General features: G+C 43.9%; 1 protein-coding gene across 1 annotated transcript in view; it reads right to left on the bottom strand.

The window, feature by feature from the left end:
- LOC307245575 (protein EFR3 homolog B) overlaps window positions 1–20,367 on the bottom strand; it is a 33,693-nt gene extending 13,326 nt beyond the window's left edge. The window contains exons 1-7 of the mRNA XM_080021219.1: window positions 20,291–20,367; window positions 18,357–18,484; window positions 17,815–17,965; window positions 15,567–15,688; window positions 11,905–12,054; window positions 1,940–2,074; window positions 1,076–1,154 (exon numbers count right to left, since the gene is read on the bottom strand). Coding sequence (XP_079877345.1) covers window positions 1,076–1,154; window positions 1,940–2,074; window positions 11,905–12,054; window positions 15,567–15,688; window positions 17,815–17,965; window positions 18,357–18,463 — 744 coding nt within the window. The 5' untranslated portion in view covers window positions 18,464–18,484; window positions 20,291–20,367. The remainder of the gene's footprint in view (window positions 1–1,075; window positions 1,155–1,939; window positions 2,075–11,904; window positions 12,055–15,566; window positions 15,689–17,814; window positions 17,966–18,356; window positions 18,485–20,290) is intronic.
- Between the last annotated feature and the right edge of the window lie 2,376 nt (window positions 20,368–22,743).

Below are 22,743 nucleotides of genomic sequence, written 5' to 3' on the forward strand. Positions count from 1 at the left end.
GTAGTGGACACAGCCAGACTGCCTCCCGGACTCTCTCACCAGAGACTCACAGGAGGGGGTACGAACCCCTCGCTGAGATCACTGGATCTCAAACACTTTTCTGCACTCCCAAACAACAGAGATGCCAATTGGGACGGAACAGACAAGACAGACGGGAAGAGGACCACATGGCTGTTTTGCTGTCTCCACAGAGACTGGGTCAACAAAACCCCTTTCCCTCATTTTACACCTAACCCACATCCTTACTTTTGATCAAGAAAACCCAAACACAAGGCCTTTGTGTTTAACTACAGTCTGCATCCTGACAGACGGCGCAACCAGATCCGATGAGCAGATCAACAGAAGGAGGGACACCACTCAAGGACCCAAGGGGGTCAGTGGACCAAACAATGAACGACTTTTTCCTTTCCCACCCTGTTTCCCTTTGATAATGGGGTTAGAACGCTACATAAGGTAAGGTGCTTAAGTCCCAGGTGTACTAGTAGTAAGGTTATAGTGTTTAGGGGGGTGGCATCCTGTTAGGAACAATAGGCAGGCCGAGGCAATGTCCTCATTCAGTATGCGGAGGGCCTGAGGGTAAAAGCTACTCCTGAGCTGACATCATAACATGCAGACATGGCTTTCATTTTAGGAACTATTTTGAGTCAAAAATATCACCATTTCCACCTTTTGCTTTTAAAGCATGAAACAATCACTTGCTTGGGTCAAAACACAGCGAAGCATAACGAATAGGGACGGTAGCTCAGGAGGTAGGGCTGGTGGTCTAGTGATCCAAAGGTTGCTGGTTTGATCCCAGGCTCCTCCTGCTAGCATGCTGTAGTGTCCTTGAGCAAGACACTAACCCCTAATTGCTCCTGATGGCTGCGTCCGTCGGTGTTTGAACAATTGTAAGTCGCTTTGGATAAAAGCGTCTGCTAAATGCAATGTAATGTAATGTAAATGAATAGAAGAACAAATATTAACGATCTTTACTCTTGACATGACTAAGGAGCTCAGAAAAAAAAAAAAAAAAAATAAGTTAAAAAAATAAAAAAAGCAGAAAAGTGGCCATTCAAGAGGAGAAAGACAGTCTCACCTGGATGGAGTACATTATGATTTTGAAGCAGCGCACGGCAAAGGTCTTCCCCTCCCATAAAGAGTGGTTATCCAAGTGCCTGGAGAGGAGGAAACCGAGAACAGCAGATGTTATTATACAGAATGATAAATGTTTTGACTTCATGTGATAGGTCACCTTTTCTAGTTCAGGTACACAAAAGCTCTTTCCACTTATTTCTCACAGTGCTCACACAAGGATGGGGGATAAGAAGAAAGACACTTAATTCATCCCCAAAGGGAAATTGCAGTGTCAGCAACAGCTTAGAGAAAAAAAATGTGCAAAAATAATAATCAAGCAATGGAATAAAAAATAAGAAAATCGCAATGTATGGAAAATGTAGTTTTGTATGCAATCAAATATGATAATAAACTCAAAACCGAATGATACACAACGAAATATATAACTTAAAATGTTTGTAAAGAGTAATAAAAATAACATAAAATGATAATAATAATAAAATGTTTTTAATAATATGAAAAATATACAAGTGACCCAGAAAGAAAAATAAACTGGAAAGATTTGATCATATACAATAACTAATGAAATAAAGCTAGCATGAACCAGAAAGCTTAACCTACGATTCTGTATTTATTAGGGATGCAACATATATTTCACGGTTTTGGGGCCATGGTAACTGTATAGTTTCCATATCTTTATATTCAAGAAGAAAAAAAAAAAAGTTTAAAAGTGTAAAAAACGTTTAAAAAAATGTTAGAATAGGCAGAGGAATAGAGAGAATGCTGAAAGAGGGAGAGCTGGTCTCGGATAAAATGGTGGGGTGAGGTCTCTGGCATTGACAAAGATACATAAAAGAGAAAACAAAACTTTGCCGGCTGGTCTCACATGAGCACAGGCGTGACGGCGTTCTTGATGTTGCCGTAGGCGGCGCGTCCCAGCAGCTCCCTGAAGCAGCGCTCCGTCAGCTCCACCGGACTCTCTTTCTCCTTCTCCGAAGCCTGCAGCGGGGAGGGAGAGCGACTGGAGGAGGGAAGTAAATGAGAGGGAGAGATTTCGAGGGGAGCCAGAGGATATGGTAAGATAGGATAGGGTATGGAAGAGGGAAGAGAGAAGACAGTGGCGGAGATGAGAGGAGAGTAAGGGGAGGGGTGAGTGAGAGAGGAGATCAATGAGTCAATAAGGCTAACATTTCTTCACTGGCTCTTTGTCGCACAGAAACCCCCACCGGGCTGCTCCATCAATGCAGCAGCTCTACGTCTCTGCTGGTCATTTCCAGTCAAAGCCAAGTTACTGCAGCGTGCGTTTTTGGGTTTTGTGCATTTTGTTTCCGCAAATACGACACAATTATCAGCCATAACTGAGCAAACCACATTGTTAAATGCATGTGTTCTTTGCACGCATGTTTTAAATAAGCCTTGTACACACTTTGGTTCCAGTCTTTCTTTTATCTCATGCATAGTTAAAGCTGTGCCGGACCGCAGGTGGTTCTCAGGTCATCATTTATTAACATCAGAACTCTCCGAGTGCTGTAGAGGAGGTCATGTGACTTCCTGTCTCCGCATGGGTCTCCTGCAGAAGCCACCAGAGTTTAGAGGAGGGTAATGAGTATAGGCTAACCTAGATGGACGAAGAGACCTTTTTCAGTGTACAACTTTTCCAATGTTGTGTACTTTAGTAAAACTTGTAGTCCATCACTATTATGTACATGTCGCATATCGGGTTACATAAACCTACGCCTTTAACTGTTTTAATTTATTTGTGTTATTTATTAGCAGAAGGTGCAACTGCACTCTTATTCACCACCATGCTTAAACAAAACAAAACTAGATGGTATTAGGACGGTTCGGATCGGTTTTGACGAGACAAGGTAAAAAAAAAAAAAAATTACTTTCAAATATTATGTGAGTGTGCGAAAAAAAGTGTGGAAAAAGGGCAGATAAACACAACTTACTGCTGTGCTGCACTTAAATGCATAGCTTTAATATGCATTTCCTGAATTTCCCTACAGGAATTAATGAAACTAGTTGCAAGCCCGGTCAAAATTTAAGATTTCCCAAGATATTTGAAAGGGACAAATAAACAAATGTCAATGATTCAGTCCTGTGTTCCACAATGGAAGAAGAAACTGCCAGTTAAAGAGTTAAAAGTCATACACCGGGGAAAGGCACACTTGTCACTCAGTCGCAGAGCCCTGAAGCCCCAGCCTCCGCTGGCTTGCTGTTTATTGAAGGATTATTAATATTACATGTGTTGCAGGTCCAAATTGAACCAAATTCGACGCCTCACCTCCATGGGTCCCCAACAATACACCCGCCAAGTTGTAGAGATAGTCGAAGGACGTAATAGTCGAAGGAGAAGGAGATTCGAATGGCACAATTTAACAAAATGTCAATGATTCAGTCCTTATAGCATGCCCGTTCAAAAGTATAGACTTTCTAATGCATACCTGTTCAAGACTTAATACACAGTTTAACAAAATGTCCATGACTCCGTCCTGTGTTCCACAATGGAAAATTAAACTGTTGATTCAGGTCATACACCAGAGAAACACACTCTTTGGAACTCAGTCGCAAAGCCCTGAAGTCCTGCACCCCGCTGGCTCAATTTTTATTAATATAACGTGTCGGGTGTCCAAACCGCACCCAATTCGATTCAACATTGCACATCCTTGGGTCCTCAGCAACACATCCGCAAAGTGTGAAGTAGATCAGATAAACGGTTGCTGAGATTATCAAAGGACATGATAATCTAAAGACATACAGTACAGAGATTCCTACCTTTATAGTTAGATATTATCAAGTTCAAGTTTCAGTTTTATTAGTCCTATGTAGGTAAGCACAGGGTCAGCAACACAATGAAATGTCCTGGACGATAGTCAGGTCAGCTCAGCTGTAAAAATCTTTAACAGTAATATAAAATATAAAAACTATAGTAATAGGGAGAAAACGATGTACATAAAAGTGACAAGTGTATTGCACACAGTATGTATCTTAAAAAAAAGTTTTATCTAAAAATTGCAGGCAAGCAGGTGAGCAGATATGCAAAGAGGGGGTGGCAAAAATGAGTTCAGAAGCCTGATTGCCTGGTGGTAAAAACAGTTTTTAAGTCTGGTGGTGCGTGCAGCCATGGTATCGTCCACCAGACGGTAGCAAGGAGAACACTTCTGCGTGCAGGGTGGCTGTGGTCTTTGATGATACTGTGTGCCTTCTGCAGGGACCGCTGGTTGAAGATGTCCTGAATGGCAGGGAGTATGCTGTGTTCAAGCCAGATTTACTCTGGAAATAGAGTCACTGGCGAGCATTCTTGACAATGGTGTCTGTGTGTAGGGTCCAGGAGAGGTCCTTGGTGATGTGAAATCAGAGGAACTTGAAGGTGCTGAACCTTTCAACCCCGGTATTACCAATGAGGATGGGTAGGTTTCCACCCCCCTGCTGTCTCCTGTAGTCCACGATCATGTTCCAATTTTTTTCTGACTTGAGAGAGAGGTTGCTGTCCTGGCACCAGCTGGTTAGTTTCTTAATCTTCTCTCTGTAAGCCCTCTTATTGTTGTCTGTGATGGGGCCCAGGATGGATGTGTCGTCAGCAAACTTAATGATGACATTTAAGCTGTGCATGGCAACACAGTTGTAGGTGAACAGGATGTACAGGAGGGTCTGAGCACACAGCCCTGCGGTGCGCCTGCGTTGAGGGTCAGCGAGGGGGAGGTGTGGCTGGCGATTCTCACCACCTTGGGCCTGCCTGCCCATCAGAAAGTCGAACAAAGATCCAGCGGCAGATGGAGGTGTTCAGTCCAAGATCAATGAGCTTAGTGAGGGAATGAGGGAGGGAATGATGGTGTTGAATGCCAAGCTGTAATCAATGAAAAGTATTCTCAGATATGTATCCCCTTTATCCAGCTGGGTGAGCAGTGTGTTGCCAAGGCGATTGCGCCATCCGTGGCCTTGTTTGGTCTGTATCCAAACTAGAGAGGGTTCAAGGAGTCAGGAAGGGAGGAGCAGATTTGGATTTTGACGAGCCGATCGAAGCACTTTGACACAATAACATGTATTGAAAAAACAGAGTCAATTAAGTTCAGGAAAACTGGAAGAGCAAGCTCTTCCTGTCATAGTTATGGCAGTAAATGAGCGAGAAGAGAAGAGGGATGTAACCAGGACGATGTTGGGGGTGTGTTCAAAGCAGGTGCTGGTGGTGTGTGTGTGCCTGTGATGAGATCGCCTGTATGTATGTATGTGTGTGTGTGTGTGTGTGTGTGTGTGTGTGTGTGTGTGTGTGTGTGAAGTGTCAGGTGGGTGTACGGGACTTGGGAGGGGACCCAATTGGTTCTGGTGTATGAGGTCGATATTATATCATAGCGCCTCCAAGCAGCGGAAAAGGCCCCAAAGCCACCCCTGAGGCCCAAGGCTGTACAGACGCACTCCACGGCCGCAAAAAAAGCCCCGAGCACCCTGCCCTGCAGCCACAGAAGACCCCCCCAGCCCCCAGAGAAGCCCGAAGCCCGGGGAGCAACACACAAGCCCAGCAAGCCAGCAAGGCCCCCACCCCCACCCGTGCAAGAGCGAGGCCCCCAAACTCCGAGCATCCATCCATGTAGTCGAGTGTGCTCAGCGCAGTGCACCTGGATGTCAGGGAGGGTCATAGAAAAGATGTTGTTACAAATAAGCTTTCACCGGTTGATATCGGTGGAAACAGAAAGGTCTCTTTCCCATTCCATGGTAGGTAAAGATAAAGTGTCATCTGTTTTTAAGTTTGTATATTCTGGAAAATTTATTTTTTTAAATGACCTATATCAGTAAGATGTTCAATCATCTGAGTTGGTTGTAAGAGGTTGTTCGTTAATTTGGTGTTAACTTTTAGAGACTGCTGTAGTTGAAGGAATTGCAAGAAACTGTGACCATTGATTTAATACCTTTAGGTTAAGGTTAGGAAGGATATAAGCAACTTGTTTTCAAAAATGTGTTCCAGGTGAGTAATTCCTTGTCTTTTCCAAGACCTGAAGATTATTGGTCTATATTTTACCAGAAAATCTTGGTTGTGCCAGATTGGAGTGAATTTGTTTGGAGATATAGTGTGACCACTGAGTCTGTTGAATCTCCACCAGGCTGACAGAGTCATTGCAATGAATGGGTTTTTAAAGCAATTATGTTTCCTTATTGATTCAGTAATGAGTGGGAGATCAGATAGTGATAAATCCTGACGTTCTGTTTGTTCAATGTCTCACCGTCCATGGCCCAATTGTTGCTCCGGTTGTAACCATTTAATTAAAAATAGTAGATGGTTCTAAATAGTAGTATCTGAAGTTTGGGGATGCTATGCATCCACAGTCTTCACAGTATTGCTAGTTTAATTCTCGGTTTCTTGTATTTCTAATATAATTTATTGATTGTTTTGTCAAGAGTATTAACCCAATTTACTGTTGGTTGGACTGGGTCATTGAAAATATATAGTTTATCTTTGGTAGTATATTTATTTTCACTGCTGCTATCTTACCAAGATAGATATCAGTACCAAGGTATCTAATGTTTCCCGTTCCTGATTAGTTAAGGGAAGTTTCTGGGTTACAGCATTTCAGTCTTCCCCACTGAGTGATAAGAGGGTGATTTTAGTCCAGTTTATTAAATAATCTGAGATGGCTGAAAATGTAGATATAAGATTGAACACTTCCGGTAAGGATGATATTGGGTTCCGTAAATATAACAAAATATCGGCTGCATACAAATTGAGCCCCCTGTTTGTATGCGAATGATATTAATGTTTTGACGCATGGCTGCTGCGAGGGGTTCAATAAAGATGGCAAATAGTAAAGGGGAGAGCGGACATCCTTGTCTTGTGCCATGTTGGAGTGTGAAACGCTGTGAAGTGTAACCATTGGTGATGACAGAAGCAGATGGTGAGTCAGAATTCTGATCCACTGAATGAGTGACTCTCCAAAGGCAAATTTGTTGAGGGTGGAAAGAGATATGTCCAATTAACTCTGTCAAATGCTTTTCTGTCATCTAAAGGAGCAATAACAGTATTAAAGTTTTTCCTTTGCGATATGCTGATCAGACTGAATAAACGGTACATATTGCTGGATGAGTGTCTGCCCTTGACAAAGCCTGTTTGGTCTGGGTGAATTATAAATGGAATTACTTTCTCAATTCTGTTTTACTAATAATCTTTAAATCGCAATTAATTAGGACTATGACTGGAGGTGATGGTTGGGTCCTTATTGGGTTTGAGCAAAACCGAAATGAGAGCAGTATTCATGTACGGAGGTTGACTTAATCTCCGTCACCATTCTGGTGAATAGAGGGGATATAAGTGGCCAGAAGTGTTTATAGAATTACACTGGGTAGCCATCTGATCCAGGTGATGTATTGTTGGGCAAAGAGAAGAGAGCTTTCCTGAGTTCTTATCCTTTCTTCTTCTTGTGAGTGGAGAATGAAATAATACTACCTCTCAGAACTGTCTTTGCCGTTTCCTAGAGTAAGGATGGTAATATTTCAGGAGAGTCATTCAGTTCAATGAAGGAAGTCCATTTTCTGGAAAAGAAATGGTTCAATTCTTTATCTGTCAGGAGTGAGATGTTACCGCTACCTGCCAGGAGGGTTCTGGTTGGTTTCATTCATGAGGTTGAAACTAATCGGCCCGTGATGGGAGATTACAATAGGTTGGATTTCAGGATTAGTAATTTTGGATATTACAGTTACTTATCAAAAAAAATCAGTTCTAGAGAAGCTCTTGTGGGGTAGTGAATAATATGTGTATTCTCTACTATGTTGTTTATTTGATTGCCAACAATCACCAAGAGCGAGGTCACTCATAATCTTTTAGAGTGTCAGACGGTTTGTGAACGGTCCAAACTTAGATCAAGTACTGTGTTGAAGTCCCGTCCCAGTAAAATAATTGAGTCAGAGAATTCTAAGAGTTTTGAAAATTTATTGTATAAGAAATTTGGGCCGTCCTCATTGGGGCCATAAATATTAGCTGTGGTTAATTTGATGTTTCCTAAAATTCCATCATTATGTATCGCCCTTCTGTGTATGATATTGTGGTTTTATTCTGATATGGGATACCTTTATTGATCAATATAGAAACCTAATTTTTTCCAGAAAAAAAATCTGATTTACCCATTTAGTTTTGAGTTTGAGGTGCTTGGATGCAGTGAGGTGAGTTTCTTGCAGTACACGGAAGCTGGGGTTCATCCTGGTGAGGTGGATTTTGCTACGTTTAGCTGGTGAGCACAAAATTCTCCCATTCCAACTAACAAACTTAATGGGTTTGCCAATGACAAAGAGACAAAGATAACATTGCAGAGTCAGACATACATATAGTGATAGAGTGGAGAGAGTGATGAGAGAAGTAGGGAGGGAGGGATTAGTAGGGTGAGATGATGAGAGTGAGCAATATTTACAATCTTGACATACTGTAGATAGGATGCTAATTTCTACATCTCACATACCAGAATTATCAGAATAACCAGGGTGTGGTGGAGGAGTCTCGGAATAACAGACCATCTATATATAGTTTAACAACAAGCGAGAGCCGTTGACCCTTCTGCCGGTCCTCCTTCAGGATGGGGTACAGCACCTTCCGTCGGTCTTTGATCTCCCGGGGTAATTGATCATTCATACCCAGCATGGTTTCTTTCAGCTCCCATCCTTTGCTTTTAACCAGCTCCTTGTGGTTGAAGTGCTCAAACAAAGTAATGATGGAGCGGAGACGGTTCCCCACGCGGTGTCCTAGTCCGTGAACCTGGTGAAAGGTGATCAGCTTCACGGTGTCTGTGGGGAGTTTCAGGGCTGTGTGAAGGAAGCCTTTCACCATGTTTTCTGGGGTCTCTGTGTTTGTTCTTGGGTATCCCAGAGAAGATGAGGTTGTCCTGCATAATTCTGGATTGGATATCCAGGATAGTCTCTTTCATTATTTTATTTTCTTTCTTTACAACCTCCATCTCCATTGTGAGACATGCGGTGCAGGAAATCAAGGCTGGCTTCTATCTCGTAAATGTCTCGGTGGAGCGGACCAAGCATGTCTAGCTTCTTGTTAATATCATCCAAGAAACTAGCCTCTACAGCGCTAGGATTAAGATCAATTTCGATCATCTGTACCAGTAGCCGAGTCTGCCTTCTTCCTTTCCGCTGGATTGTAAAGGTCCTGGTCCATCACATACTCGTTATAATAATAATTGATATAATCTTCAAGGACCTCTATTTTGGATTTGGGTAATGTGTTTTTTTGGGTTTTTTTTTTGCAATTAGCTTTGTTATCTGTCGGAGGTGGAGCAGATTGTCGGTCTGTTTAAGTTTCATGCAGCCGGGCACCGTCATGTTGGGTCTGATCTCACTTCTGTCTTCTTGCGAGTTCACAGCATGCTCCGCATCGCCAACAGCCCCGCGTCTCCCACACTCGGGTGGACTGACTCAGGGATAGGTTTAAGATGTTGGTGAAGACCTCTGCCAGTTGATCAATGTAAGCCCTGAAACCCTGGCCTGGGATGTAGTCTGGTCCTGGAGCTTCGTGGGGGTTGACACTTTTGAAGGACTGTCTCACGCCGTCTGCTGCTAGGATAAATGTGGCAGCTTTCCAGTCCACAGGTGAATATGTGGCAGGGGCTGTGTTGCTCACATTGAACCGAGCATAAAAGGTGTTGAGCTCATCCGGGAGCGATGAGGAGGGCTGAACAATGCTCACATGTGTCTGGGGTCAGAGCTGTACTTAGACTCAACTTTTTCTCTCTAATCCATCTTGGCATCCATGATTGACTTCCAGAGGTCATATCTGGCTGCTTTGTAGGCTTCAGGGTCCCCTGAGTTAAAGGCAGTGGTCCGCACTCGGAGTTTAGCACAGATTTCTCAGCTGACCATGGGTTTCTGGTTGGTTTAAATGCAGACAGTGGCTTTTGGAACAGTGTCATCAATGCACTTACTAATATAGCCTGTCCATCTCCAGAACCAGGGAGCAGTGTGTTTTCAAAACAGACATCCATGGCCCACGAAGAGTTAACCATAAAGCACAGACCCCCTCCCCTCGACTCGCCTGAGTCCTTTCTGCACAAAGCCCCGGCACCCTTCCCTCTGTGTTTTCCTCCGTCGGGCAAAGGTTAACAAAAGAGTAAAGGGGAATATGTGGTCTGCATTGTCAAAAATTGGCTTAAATTCCAAACTGGCTGACAACCGTAACTCCAAAAGTGTTTTCCCCAATCATAATGAGTGAGTGAAAATACTGTATGTGCAAAAAGAGCCAGTAATACAAAGTAAAATCACACAAGTTGCTGAGTTGACAAGGAGCTCTTGTCAGTGCGTCCACCACACTGCACACTGGAAAACATTAGATCGTATCGACAATTACAATATGAGTGTCTTTACATGCCATTATGAATAAGGAATAAATCTAATGTTAATGGCAACACCCTTATAAATATTACACACATCATACATTTCAGCTAATGAATCAGGCAATTAATTTCAAAAGTAAACATTAAAATAATATAAAAAATAAAAACCTTTAGTCCATCTGAGTCCAATGAGAGACTCAACGTGTGGCTGAGAGCTGTGGTTTCTGTGACTCAGGCCTGATTGACAGACTGGAGAAAATTAAGATGCAGAAGACGCAACGCAGCAGCAGATCTAATGACAGACAGACAGACTGCATGGACACCCAGATGGCAGGCGACCCCTCCGTCTATCTTTTCCACTTTCCCAATTCCTCCGGAATGGCTCTGCTCTCGCATCTTCCCTGCTCCCTTTTCCCCTCCCGCTCTGCCAGTTGTAGGTTGTGACGTCAATGGGATGGCAGCGTGTAGAACCTTGCCCCAAGTGGAATTACACCCCCCTGCCCACCACTCTCCTTTCTTCACCGCATCTCTCTCCGCCTCCATCTCTGCATTCTTTTCTCATGTTTAGCAACATATATCACAGTAAATGTATATAGGCAGATGATATAAGCCAATTAAATTAGAATTCTGCTAATTGTAAGATTCAAGGATGAGTAAGAATATGTACGGCATAAGATGACATCCATTGACCTTTACAGTAGTTTCTAGTATATTAAATTTGATATGTCTAGTTACATAACAAAATACATACATGTATTTTATTAATCCTAAGAATCACATTTAAAAATGTTTTAATTCATACAAAATACATTTAATGCTTCAACATTTTCTAATGACCCACTTGTCCACTGTGTCATTTTGCTCCAAAACCTTCTTTATCTCATTCTCCACCCTATGTTCTATTTCCATCTGTGCAGAGACCCTTCTCTCTCAGGCACTCTTCCTCTTTAAGGTGTCCTTTGTTTTCCTCTGGCTGTGTCCTTGGATTCTGCAGGTGGGTGGCCACCAGCAGGACTATCAGTGGAATCATTCAACAATGACAGTGATGACGAATAAAATGGCCGACGGTTGACCGGACGAACCAGGACAAACATGACCTAACCTCGACGCATGGAACCAAAATGGTGGCCCCAGGCTTAACATTTGTCCCCCCTCGAGGTCCATCACATTTCCAACCATTTGCAATGACGACCATTCATAATGACTCGCTATTAAATGTATGACAGAGATGTCACGATTATTACATAATCATCCAATCACAATTATTTGAGCTGATCGATGCAATGATTTTGCAAAATTGCTAAGATTCTGCAAGTTTAAGTTTTTGTCCGAATATCGTGAAGAACAAAAAAAGACAATTCATTAATCAGAATTTGTATGACAATCATCAGCTAAAACCTAAATGTCTTATATTTAACAATTTGCATGTCGATAGCATTTATTGTTCATAGTGTTTGTTTATAGTTTATTGACATTTTTTTCCAACAATCACACAGCTAAATGTGTGTTAAATGTGTACACATTTAACTCTTACCTCTCTGTGCCCTCTCCACTCTGCAGGTTGAAAAGCAGCGAGGGGACGATCTTGTCCATGTGTTGCGGGTCCCAGATGTTTGCCTGGAGCTCGTCGTTCACAGTCTTCCTCACCACCCCTTGCAGGCCCTTGATGCCCGCCATGCGGATTCTAGAGGACAGCAATCCATGGGAGATATCATTCAGTTAGAAGCAGTGACTCACAAGACATGAGATGTTTTAGGAAGGAGAAGGTTACCTTGGTACAAAAATTGTAATAGTGCTTTGAGACTCACTGAAAGATCTGCCCATTCCGGAATCAGTTGATGTATCGGCTCTCGCCTATATTAAAAATAGATATTTTTGTCTATTTTTGAATGGTTTCTTTCTGGGCCTCATCTTTTAGTTGTCAATTTATGCAAGGCCTCTGCTATATGAATCTGTTCAACGCTGAGTTAAAAATAAAACAAAACTTTCAAAAAGAATGACTTGCATTGTTCGAGGACAAGGAACTTCTATAAAACAATCCATTTCACATGGCTATCAAGGAAAATGAGAAAAATGATCCAGGAAAAGTCTAAAATAGATTTATATCTTAAAAACGGTCTAATCCAGTTATATAATAATAATAGGCATATAATCAAGTACGACTAAACATTTTCATTGGTCGCACCGGTGTGCTTCAAATATAGCAGGTCTAATTAAAAAAAAAAAGTATAAATATTTTTTTTCAACACCAACTGGGTGTGCAGACATTTGTCTTTGAACAAATAACATAAACATAGCCCTTTTTTCTGTAGATTGTTATGTTAGCGTAAAGCAGCATAAAGGATTGCATGTCTCTGTGTGTATATATGTGACACACACACACACACACACACACACACACACACACACACACACACACAGTGAAATGTATTTTCCGCATTTATCCCATCATCATGACGAGAACATGTAAACTCTACACAGAAAGGACCCTAATCAGCGCCTCAGGCGGGAATCAAACCCAGGACCTTCTTGCTGTGAGGCAGCAGTGCAATGGATTTTCCCGGTTTTAACGCTAAAAATGTGACTACATCGATATGCAGACCCCTGGATCCGGTAGAAGGCCCAATTCTCTAATTCTTAAGTTACTAATAGGTCGAGTGAAGCTTTGCTTTTTCTAAATAATAATTATTTGTTTTGTTTGGAGACACGGGCAACCATTGGACTTGGAACCATAGTAATTGCACAGTGGGCTGGAGACCACTCCGTCTCCATTACACAATCCACTGTCCTGATCCAATGTGGAGGGGGACAGTCAGGTTTAAAATGTTTGTTTCATACAAGTATAAACTAACACAAATAAATAGATCTAAAATAAAAACACAGGAAAACTGGCACAGGGCGAGGAGTGGCAAGCACAACGCAGCGCTGTCTGGAGGAGAAAGAAAAACTCCCCTTCAATTCAACCCTTCTGAGTTAGGTTTACGTTCATTTTCCATTGAAGTAAGAAACTAGGGAAACTAAATAAATTTAAACCTTTATCTATATCCTTGTTCAGCCTGAACCCTACAGCGCAGCCTCCACATGCCGTTCAGAGCTTCAACTGATTATGATATTGTAAAGTTCTAGACGGCGGAAGAAGCCACACGGTTGTCAGTAAACACTGAGGTTTATTGTTACCTTCTTGTTTGGGTCATAACCTACACCATTGAACGGACAACCAAACAACCGAATACTTCTCCCTCCGCCCAGTTCCCGACTCCGTCTTGCCACACACACCCACGCACCAGATCCATGCGCACACATTCCCTCACGCGAGACTTGAACCGCCCTCAGTAACCAACACATCCAGGGTCATTACAATATTATCTATTACTCTATCAGAATAGGATCACAATATATTAGATAATACATCTAAATGCCATAAAGTAACACAAACTGTTGTTTTTTTATGAAATATTTGAAGGTAAGCAATGCCACGTTTATAGAATTGCCTTATTTTAATTTATAATGGAAAAGAATATCGACATTAATCAGACCCAACATCATCGGTGGAGGTAACCGTTCCACCTGTTTCCTCTGTCCCCAGTCCATCCATCCAGCTCCCTCTGGATGTCTGAGCTCCTCACCCAATCTCTAAGGCTGAGCCCAGCCACCTTGTGGAGGAAACCCATTTCAGCCGCTTGTATTCGCAATCTTGTTCTTTCGGTCACTACCCAAAGCTCATGACCATAGGTGACAGTTGGGACGTAGATGGACTGGTAAATTGAGAACTTTGCCTTCTGGCTCAGCTCCCTCTTCACCACAACAGTCCGGTATAACGCCAGCATCACTGCTGACGCTGCACCGATCCGCCTGTCCATCTCACTCTCCATTTTCCCCTCACTCGTGAACAAGATCCCGAGATACTTGAACTCCTTCACTTAGGGCAGCAACTCGCTCCCAACCTAGAGGGAGCAAACCACCGTTTACGGCAGAGAACCATGGCCACAGACTTGGAGGTGCTGACTCTCATCCCGACCGCTTCACACTCGGCTGCAAACCGCTCCAGTGCGTGCTGGAGGTCATGGTCTGATGAAGCCAACAAACCGCATCATCTGCAAAAAGCAGAGATGCCATTCTCTCCTCACCTCGGCTGCGCCTTGAGATCCTGTCCATGAATATCACAAACAGAATCAGAGTCCAACACCCACTGAGAACGTGTTTGACTTTGTACTGAGAATACAAACACAACTCTCACTTTGGTTGTACAAGGCCCGTACCAACGGCCCCGGTACCCCATACTCCCTCAGTACCCCCCACAGGATCCCCCCAAGGGACACGGTCGAAAGCCTTCTCCGGGTCCACAAAACACATGTAGACTGGATGGGTAAACTCCCACGACCCCCACAGCAACCCTGCAAGGGTAAAGAGCTGGTCCACTGTTCCATGTCCAGGACGGAATCCGCATTGCTCCTCCTGAATCTGAGGTTCAAGAATCGGCCGGAGCCTCCTTTCCAGCGCCCTGGAGTAAACTTTCCGGGGGAGGCTGAGCAGTGTGATACCCCTATAATTGGAGCACACCCTCCGGTCCCCCTCTTTAAAAATGGGAACCACCACCCCGGTCTGCCACTCCACAGGTACTGTCCCCGACATCCATGCAACACTGAAGAGGCGTGTCAACCAAGACAGCCCAACAATGTCCAGAGCCTTCAGCATTTCAGGGCAAATCTCATCCACCCCCGATGCCTTGCCACCGAGGAGCTTTTTAACTGCCTCAGAGACCTCTGCCAGGCATCTGGACGAGACTTCCCCCGAGTCTTCAGACTCTGCCTCTCCAGGAGTTTGGTTCCAGAGCCAGTGCTGTGCGTAGAGGTGAGCCCAACTATATCTAGTTGGTCCCGCACCAGCTCCAGCTCCTTCCCCGCCAGAGAGGTGACATTCCATGTCCCTAGAACTAGTCTGCGATGCCGAGGATCAGCAGGCCCAGGCCCCTGCCTTTGCCCGCCGCCCACCTGGCTTTGCACCCGACCCCAACACCTATCCCCGCAGGTGGTGGGCCCACAGGGTGTGTCCCCGGTGCTTTATTATAAAAATTTTAGGTGCACCTAAATTATGTGCTGGTACGCCTAAATGAAAAGGTTAAGCTCACCAGCGCCACCAATGACCAAAAGTAACCAAAATATAATAACCAAAAGTTAGTCTGGAGCCCTGACTCACTTGGTGCGGATGTCTGGGTCCTCGTAGCTGGAGTGGCACATCTCACTGAAGCGAGAGACAAAGAAGTCGTAGCTGCGGTGGTACGATGGCGTGTCTTCTTCTATGTTGGCAAACTTGACAAACTGGAGGGGCGGAGGACAGAGAGAGGGAGCGAGGGGGAGAAAGGGAATATTTTCATGTCAACCAGGCTGGAGTTATGCCAACTAGAAGATTAAGCTTTAAGTCTGCTATTCAATAGAGACTTTAATTTCATTAAGAAATTACTTCTAAATTAAATAATCATTCACCCAGTCATAGTTATGGTGACCCGATAACCCCTTGAGGATTATCTAATTTTCAAAATGTAAGTTGGGGGAAGCAGAGGGCCAAAAACATATCGCTGGGAGTCGGCTGCAAAGGGTAGAGACAGGCTTTCCCGCTGAGCAAGGAAATGTCAGCACTTAAGGACGTTGACATTTTAACCACCGGCTGCAAAGCGACTCGTAAATTACCGCTGTCTCTTAATTTGAAACAGGATAGAGATAATAATAGCTTCAAAAAGCTGGATGGATAAATTATTCAGTCTGTAATATATCAGCGTGGAGCAAGGGTGTCGAGAAGCAAGTTAATGCAAGGAAGCACAGATGGGCTGGAAAAAATACATTGAAAAATAAAAAAAAGAAGATGAAGAGGCTTGTTGAGAAGTGGCTCTTGTTGGACGAGGCCCCGGAGCGAGCACTTTTTAGGTCAATGACACTCGACGTGGGAAGACCTGGCTGGGTCCAAGACCCACAGTGATAAGCCCTCTAATCTGCCACTTTCCCTTCTCTCTCTGACGCCGGGCTACTTCAGATCATCCACGCGGCGCGCGAGAGAGCGGGACAGAGGGGTTGGACGTCCCCCTGCGCACACACTCAAATGGAAAACACAGAAATAAGTCTTATTCGTATGCAGAATCATGACACAAAATTCTGGCTTTGTTCGCCTTTCCCGTGATCTTCTAAACATGGCTGTTATTCTAAGGCAAGATAATTCATAATTCAAATCATTTTTTTGACTTTCTATTTTTCGGAAACTCAACACCAGAGTCCAAAGTTGAGCAACAGCGGAGGTTTTAAGCAGTGAACATTATTCACATCCACGGTGTAAAGATATTAGTGAGTAAACTGAACACCTGAAATCCCAAACATATTTCACAGCTCAGGGAGAGTGCGCATTAACTCGCTTGACCTCTTAATACGCGAGTGTTGGGTGCGTCCAAGAGAGGCTGATATCGGGGAGATTATAGCGCAAGCGAGTGAGAGGCGTGTCCGCTCAATCTGTGCGAATAGCTGGCGAGAGCCATGCTCGGTCGGTCTGCACCTAATCTGATTCCCTCCACGTGTCCTCGGCTGACCGGGCTCAGCACACTGATAGTAGCTTCTCACTTAGGAGGAGCAGATCCTCGCTGCGCTGTCTCCGTCCGTCCCATGCTACCGCTTGTTCCCAAACACTGAAATACGAAGTGGTCTCTCCGACACCTCTTAGATTTTTGACGTTTCATGTGATATTAAAATAAAGTAAATAAGTTAATTCATACCGCCAATCTGATTCTGATTGGATTTGTTTACTGATAATGCATCTCAATGGTTCCCTCCAATTAATCCAAGGGACAGAAAAGAAAGACCTTTTCTTTGAGCTAAACTGTGTCTTATATTGTGTTTATTAAACTGTATGGTTAAAAAAAAAAAAAAAAAAAAAGGTATGCCATGACTAAAAGACAAATCTGCCTGTCTGCACACCCCCCAGGCTTAAGCACCAACTCTGTTTCAGAACCATAAAGATTGAATCCTGCTCTTCTTTAAGGCTAACCAAATATTCAACTGCAGTAGTTGTTGTTCTTCTTCCCCATTTGGACATTCCTCAGTCTTTTAAATGTCTTGCATTCGAGGTCAAATGCAAAAGTGATCAGTCAGTTGTCTTTGTAAATAAAACTAAGTTTAAACGACAGAAGTTTCTAAAAATATGAAGACCAAAATAAAATCTTGCTCTTCCTAAGCTTGATTGGCAACACAACATATTGCTAGTGGCTTCACAATGTAATGGTTGGAAATAATACTTTAGCATTCTGTATCCATTAGACTATTTTGACTGTATGCCTTTGAATAAGCAATACTTAAACCTCGGCTAGATACTGCGAGGGGTGGATTCAAACCAATTGAATTTGCCACTGCAACAACCACTGAATCACAAGCATTTACAGTTGAAAACGCAAGTCTTGGCCACTCACCGAATTGGTTCCCAAAATCTGCAGGTTAGGCTTGTCCGACTCGAGCAGCTTACGCACCATCTTCAGGAAGCTCTCCACAAAGAGGTTGATGCTCTGGCAGTGACATGCCATCAGCAGCTGGTCAAGGGCCTCCATGGCGATGCACACGTAGCTGAACGGGAGGTCAGAGGGATACACACATACAACTCATGGCTTTGTATGATACAACTGACATGTTGCTGTAAAATACTGGCCTATGTATGGAAAAGAAAGGTCTGCTGCTACCAGCTCTCCCAAAGTGGTTTCACAAAAGGAGTTGAGAGGCAAATGTGGAAAAGCCACAGAAAGCTTCCTGGTGTTATAAATATATAGCCTTGGCTGAAGTCCTTCAAGGGACATCCGTCCCTAACAGCATAATGGTTCGCTGATTTACAGCTACTTCTGAGATATTGGTGCTTTCATTTCATTTTTCCTGATATTCACAAATTTGTGGTCATTTGTCACAGGGAGCTTGGACACTTTCTAGGGTATGAAGAATTACGATGTGAGCGATGGAGTCTCACCCATATCTGTGTCGGGCCACGTCCCTGGACAGTCTCTCAGACAGGTACGCTCCGATACGGTCCAGCTTCTCTGGAGCAGACAGTGCGTAAAATGTTAGCTTCTCCATGTTGGCCTTCACCAGCCCATCCTGGGAGAGTCAAAGAGAAGGAGAGAGAGGGAGCGAGTGAGAAGTGGAAGAGATTTGACAGGCAAGTATGAAAAAAAGAGGGATTAATTAAGACAGACAGCGAGAAAAAGGGAAAAAACAATTAATTGTTTTCTCGCCTTCTGGAAGCACCAAGCTATGAGTGGAGGACGTGTTGTAGCTTGTTTGACTTTTCAAAACCCCAAGGTGCAACCGGACAACTAGATCGCAGAGTTCCATCTTGTCCCTTTTCCCTTGACCCACTTAAAATCGTTCTTCATTCTAGGCAGAGAGAGCTAAAAGCATCTGGGGTCCACTGAGATTGCATCCACACTCAGACCCGGCGCTGCACACCAATCAATGAAATGAAACGGCACTGCGGTCTGCAGGAGAAGACTGGGAGTCAAGTGCATTGTAGATACAAAAAGGAAGCACTGATTTAGGGAGATAAACAGACTGGCAGGTCAACAGGCAACTCATACATTGCAATTCAAAGTGTTGTAATAATGTTCTGTATTTCTTTGACTTAGCCTGTGTAACTCGTTTTTGGGGGTGGTAATCAGCAGAACTGGTGAGAAGTCATTTAGATTTAAAATTATACAAATCAAACAGAAACAGATACAGGGCTATCACTAAGGAGTTAGCCGTGGCCTGTGTGTATCCACGAAGCTGAGGGATTTGAATATATTTTGCTCCCCACTTCTGCAGCTTTGAAAAAAGGTATAAAACTAACACTCCCAAACATGCACTTAGAGGAGCTGAATTCTACTTTGCTGCAAATAATATTATAAAGGCAACTATAAAAAAAATTCTAAAAAGTTTTTCTCTTTCCTATTTTTCTTTACATAAGATGACCCAGTCCTGTATGGGAGAATGCTTTCTATAAATCACAGAGATGGATTTTCTGCTACATTGTTGCATGTGACTGCATTATTGTTGTTTCGTAATGTTTGTCTTGTGTTTTTTTGTGTTTTGTTCTGTTTTTGGGCGTTTTTATGTTTTTCTTTTGTCATGTCTGTTATTGTTGTCGATGTCTGTCTATTGATACTTTCTGTAGACAAAAAAGACAATAAACAGATGTTTCGAAAAAAAAAAATGCTCTCTATCTACCCCACAAAGCATATTTTTTTAATTTGGTCGTGAATCACAAACGGCATTAGACTGTGGGTTAAAGCAAAAGCAAGCATACTGTAACACACACACACACACACACACACACACACACACACACACACACACACACACACACACACACACACACACACACACACACACACACACACACACACACACACACACACACACACACACCAAGGTCTTGGATGAATCAGACAGCTCCATTACACCCATTCTGATGGGATTATGTTCGTTACAGTCTTTGTGACTGCAGCATAGAGCTTGAATTCGAAACACAACTTTTTTAATTCATCTGGGAGCACAATGTTCAGGGGCATGCACGAGCACTCACCATCAGATGAGTGCATGACAACGGAAACAAGGTTTATGTTCACTAGGCATGCTCAGCCCCCAACGGGTGCTGGTGACAGCCCCGACATCTTAAAGTGGGTATTTCGGCAGCACAGAAGGTCAAATAATGAGGCTGGAAAAAACAAATCACCACCTTCTGCCCTGCCCGCCCACATACACATCAAGACTCATCGCCACTAGATCTGAGTTGGCAACAGATTGTTATTTTTATAATAACACAAATGCAACATCTGCAGCCTGAAAACACTGGGTTTAGAAAATGTATAGGGGGTGGGGGGTGCTATTGGAGGAAAATAAAGAAATATTTGTTGGGTGCGTTACCTCTGGATCCTCTGGGAAGATGTTGTCCACCAGCCTCTTGTAGCGAGGCCTCAGGGCCCCGCAGCAACCACACACCCCTGTGGGAGACAGGAGATAATGTACGTTGAAACTGGCTCAATGGTAATAAAAATTGCAAAGACACGAAAAATTAAGACGGGGAGGGCCTGTATTGAAAATGTATTGCTTATGTAAATGTATTGAGTAAAACTGTATTATCTGTATTGGCGTGGAAGTGTCACCCAGAGAGCACTCAGAGATTAAAAACACAGCTATAGATTCATCATTGTGGAGCTGATTGTAAGTAAAAATTTGGCATTTGCTGAGTAGCGCGTTGTTTGTCCTGCGTAGTCACCAACCTTACTTGAATCCAACACTTAAATCACACACACACACACACACACACACACACACACACTGAACCATCACAGAGACAACCTTGAGGAGAGCAGAGTAACACAGAGTGCTTTGTCTGACTTTGCAGCGAGGAGCAAGTGAGCGAGCTGCTCTGCCAATGGGAGCTGGAATGTGATTGGTCCAGGGATTTCAGCAGCGTTGAGTCATAAAGACAACAAGTGAACAGGGGGAGAGGGATAATCCCCCCTTAGTAGACAACCCAGCAATGAATCACTCAATCCCTGTACACGACACGAAGAAGGAAATTAAGACAAAAGTAAATGAAAAATAGTCTTCCACAATGCTGGAAAATAAGTGTTTGTACAATATAAAGAATGAAGCCAAGTGTAGGCGATCAACAAACAATGACAAGATTTCTATCCTTCCTTGTATTTACTCCTACATTGTCGTTGTCGGGGTGTTTGGTGATACATTAAACAATGTTCTTGTATCTTATCAGTGACTTTCACCTTGAGGAGGGGAGGAAAGCGCAGGAAGAATAGAACAGCCCTTGAAAAGCCTTTGAGCAACGTGAAAGCCTTCGTTTCGAGGCCTCGTTGAGACTAGCGTCGCCTAGCTGGGCACTAATAGGTTCAGAGTGTTGTGGAGTCCTTCGTCTGCACTGTGAAATTCTGTCAGGGTTGAACTCAAGCCGCAGGGGCTAGGCTAGCACTTAGCCTTATGAGTGAGAACGAGAGTTACGTATGTAAATACAGCTCTAGGAATTCTGGATGACCGCCAGAGGCAGTTTTTCCACACTGAATCTATCCATTTCTCGCATGCACAGTCGAGAATTTTATATGAACATACGCACGTGTGACCCCGGACTCTACATAAACACATGGGACCCAGGGTTCTGTTCCTACAGAATCTCTTTGGCAAGGTTTCGAGTGACAGAGAATTCTGGTGGCCGTCCAAAATTCATAGAACCGTAGTTACATACATAACTTTCATTCTATTTTATTCATACTGTCAGAGGCAGTATTTCACACTGGATGACTAATACCAACAAGGTCATGAGGAACTACCACCCCTTACCTACTCTGCTGATGGCCCTGGTAGAACAGCTGCTCCTATAGCACTAGGAGGGGCGATGTTGACTCGGTTGTATCTGGTGGACGTACAGGAGGATGTCACCACCACATCTAGATTGAGTCACCATTCCCCCAGGTGAGGTTTCTGAAGCGACAGGAAATCTGCTGCCTTGTTCTGTGCCCTGGGGAGGTGCACTGCCCTAAGGCTCAAAAAGCGAGGCAAGGCCCACGTCAGGAGCCGCTGCAAGACCCGATCTCGTACCACCCTGGTTTATCTGGGTGGTAACACTGTATGGTATTGTCTCTCCTGACTAAGACATGCCTGCCCTCCAAACAAGGAAGGAAGTGTCTGAGAGCCAAAAACACTGCACGTAGCTCGAGGACATGTGCTCTGACCTCTGAGGGCCGGTCCACACAACTCTGACAGCCCTGTGCTGCCAGACAGCGGCCGATGCTTGCCAAAAGATAGGCCCTTCTTTTCCATGGCTGCAATGCTGAGAAGCAGTCTTCCGTGAACGCCTGCAGTACAGCTGACGGCCAGTCAGCCAGATCTGGAAGGGGCGTAGTGAGGAGACCCAATGATATCAATGCTGCTGCAGCCAGCATGCCCATCATTTAGCCCTCGAGCTGGGTGTAATGGATTTTCGTTTTTCCGTATTGACCATGAGGCCAGACAGGCCATACGGGTGAGCAAAAGTGACGTGCATTGGACGGCGCACCCCCGAGACGTGGCGCAGATTAACCAGTCGTCGAGGTAGGGGAGAACCGTTACCCGGCAGCTCTGTATGGCGACAGGGCTGCTTCCACACATCTTGGGAAGACCCTCGGGGCTAAGGATAACCCTAAGGGGAGCACTCTGAACTGATAAGCCTGATCTTTGAAGGTGAAGCGGAGGAATTTTGTCGAATGGGGAGTGATCGGAATCTGGAAATAAGTATCTTTCAGGTCAAAAAAATGGCAAAACCTTTAAGAATTGGTTGAGCCTTCTTCCTGATTAGGAAATAAATTGAATGAAATCCATTGAGC

The sequence above is a fragment of the Zeus faber genome (assembly GCF_960531495.2).
Source record: "Zeus faber genome assembly, chromosome: 2".
Lineage (NCBI taxonomy): Eukaryota > Metazoa > Chordata > Actinopteri > Zeiformes > Zeidae > Zeus > Zeus faber.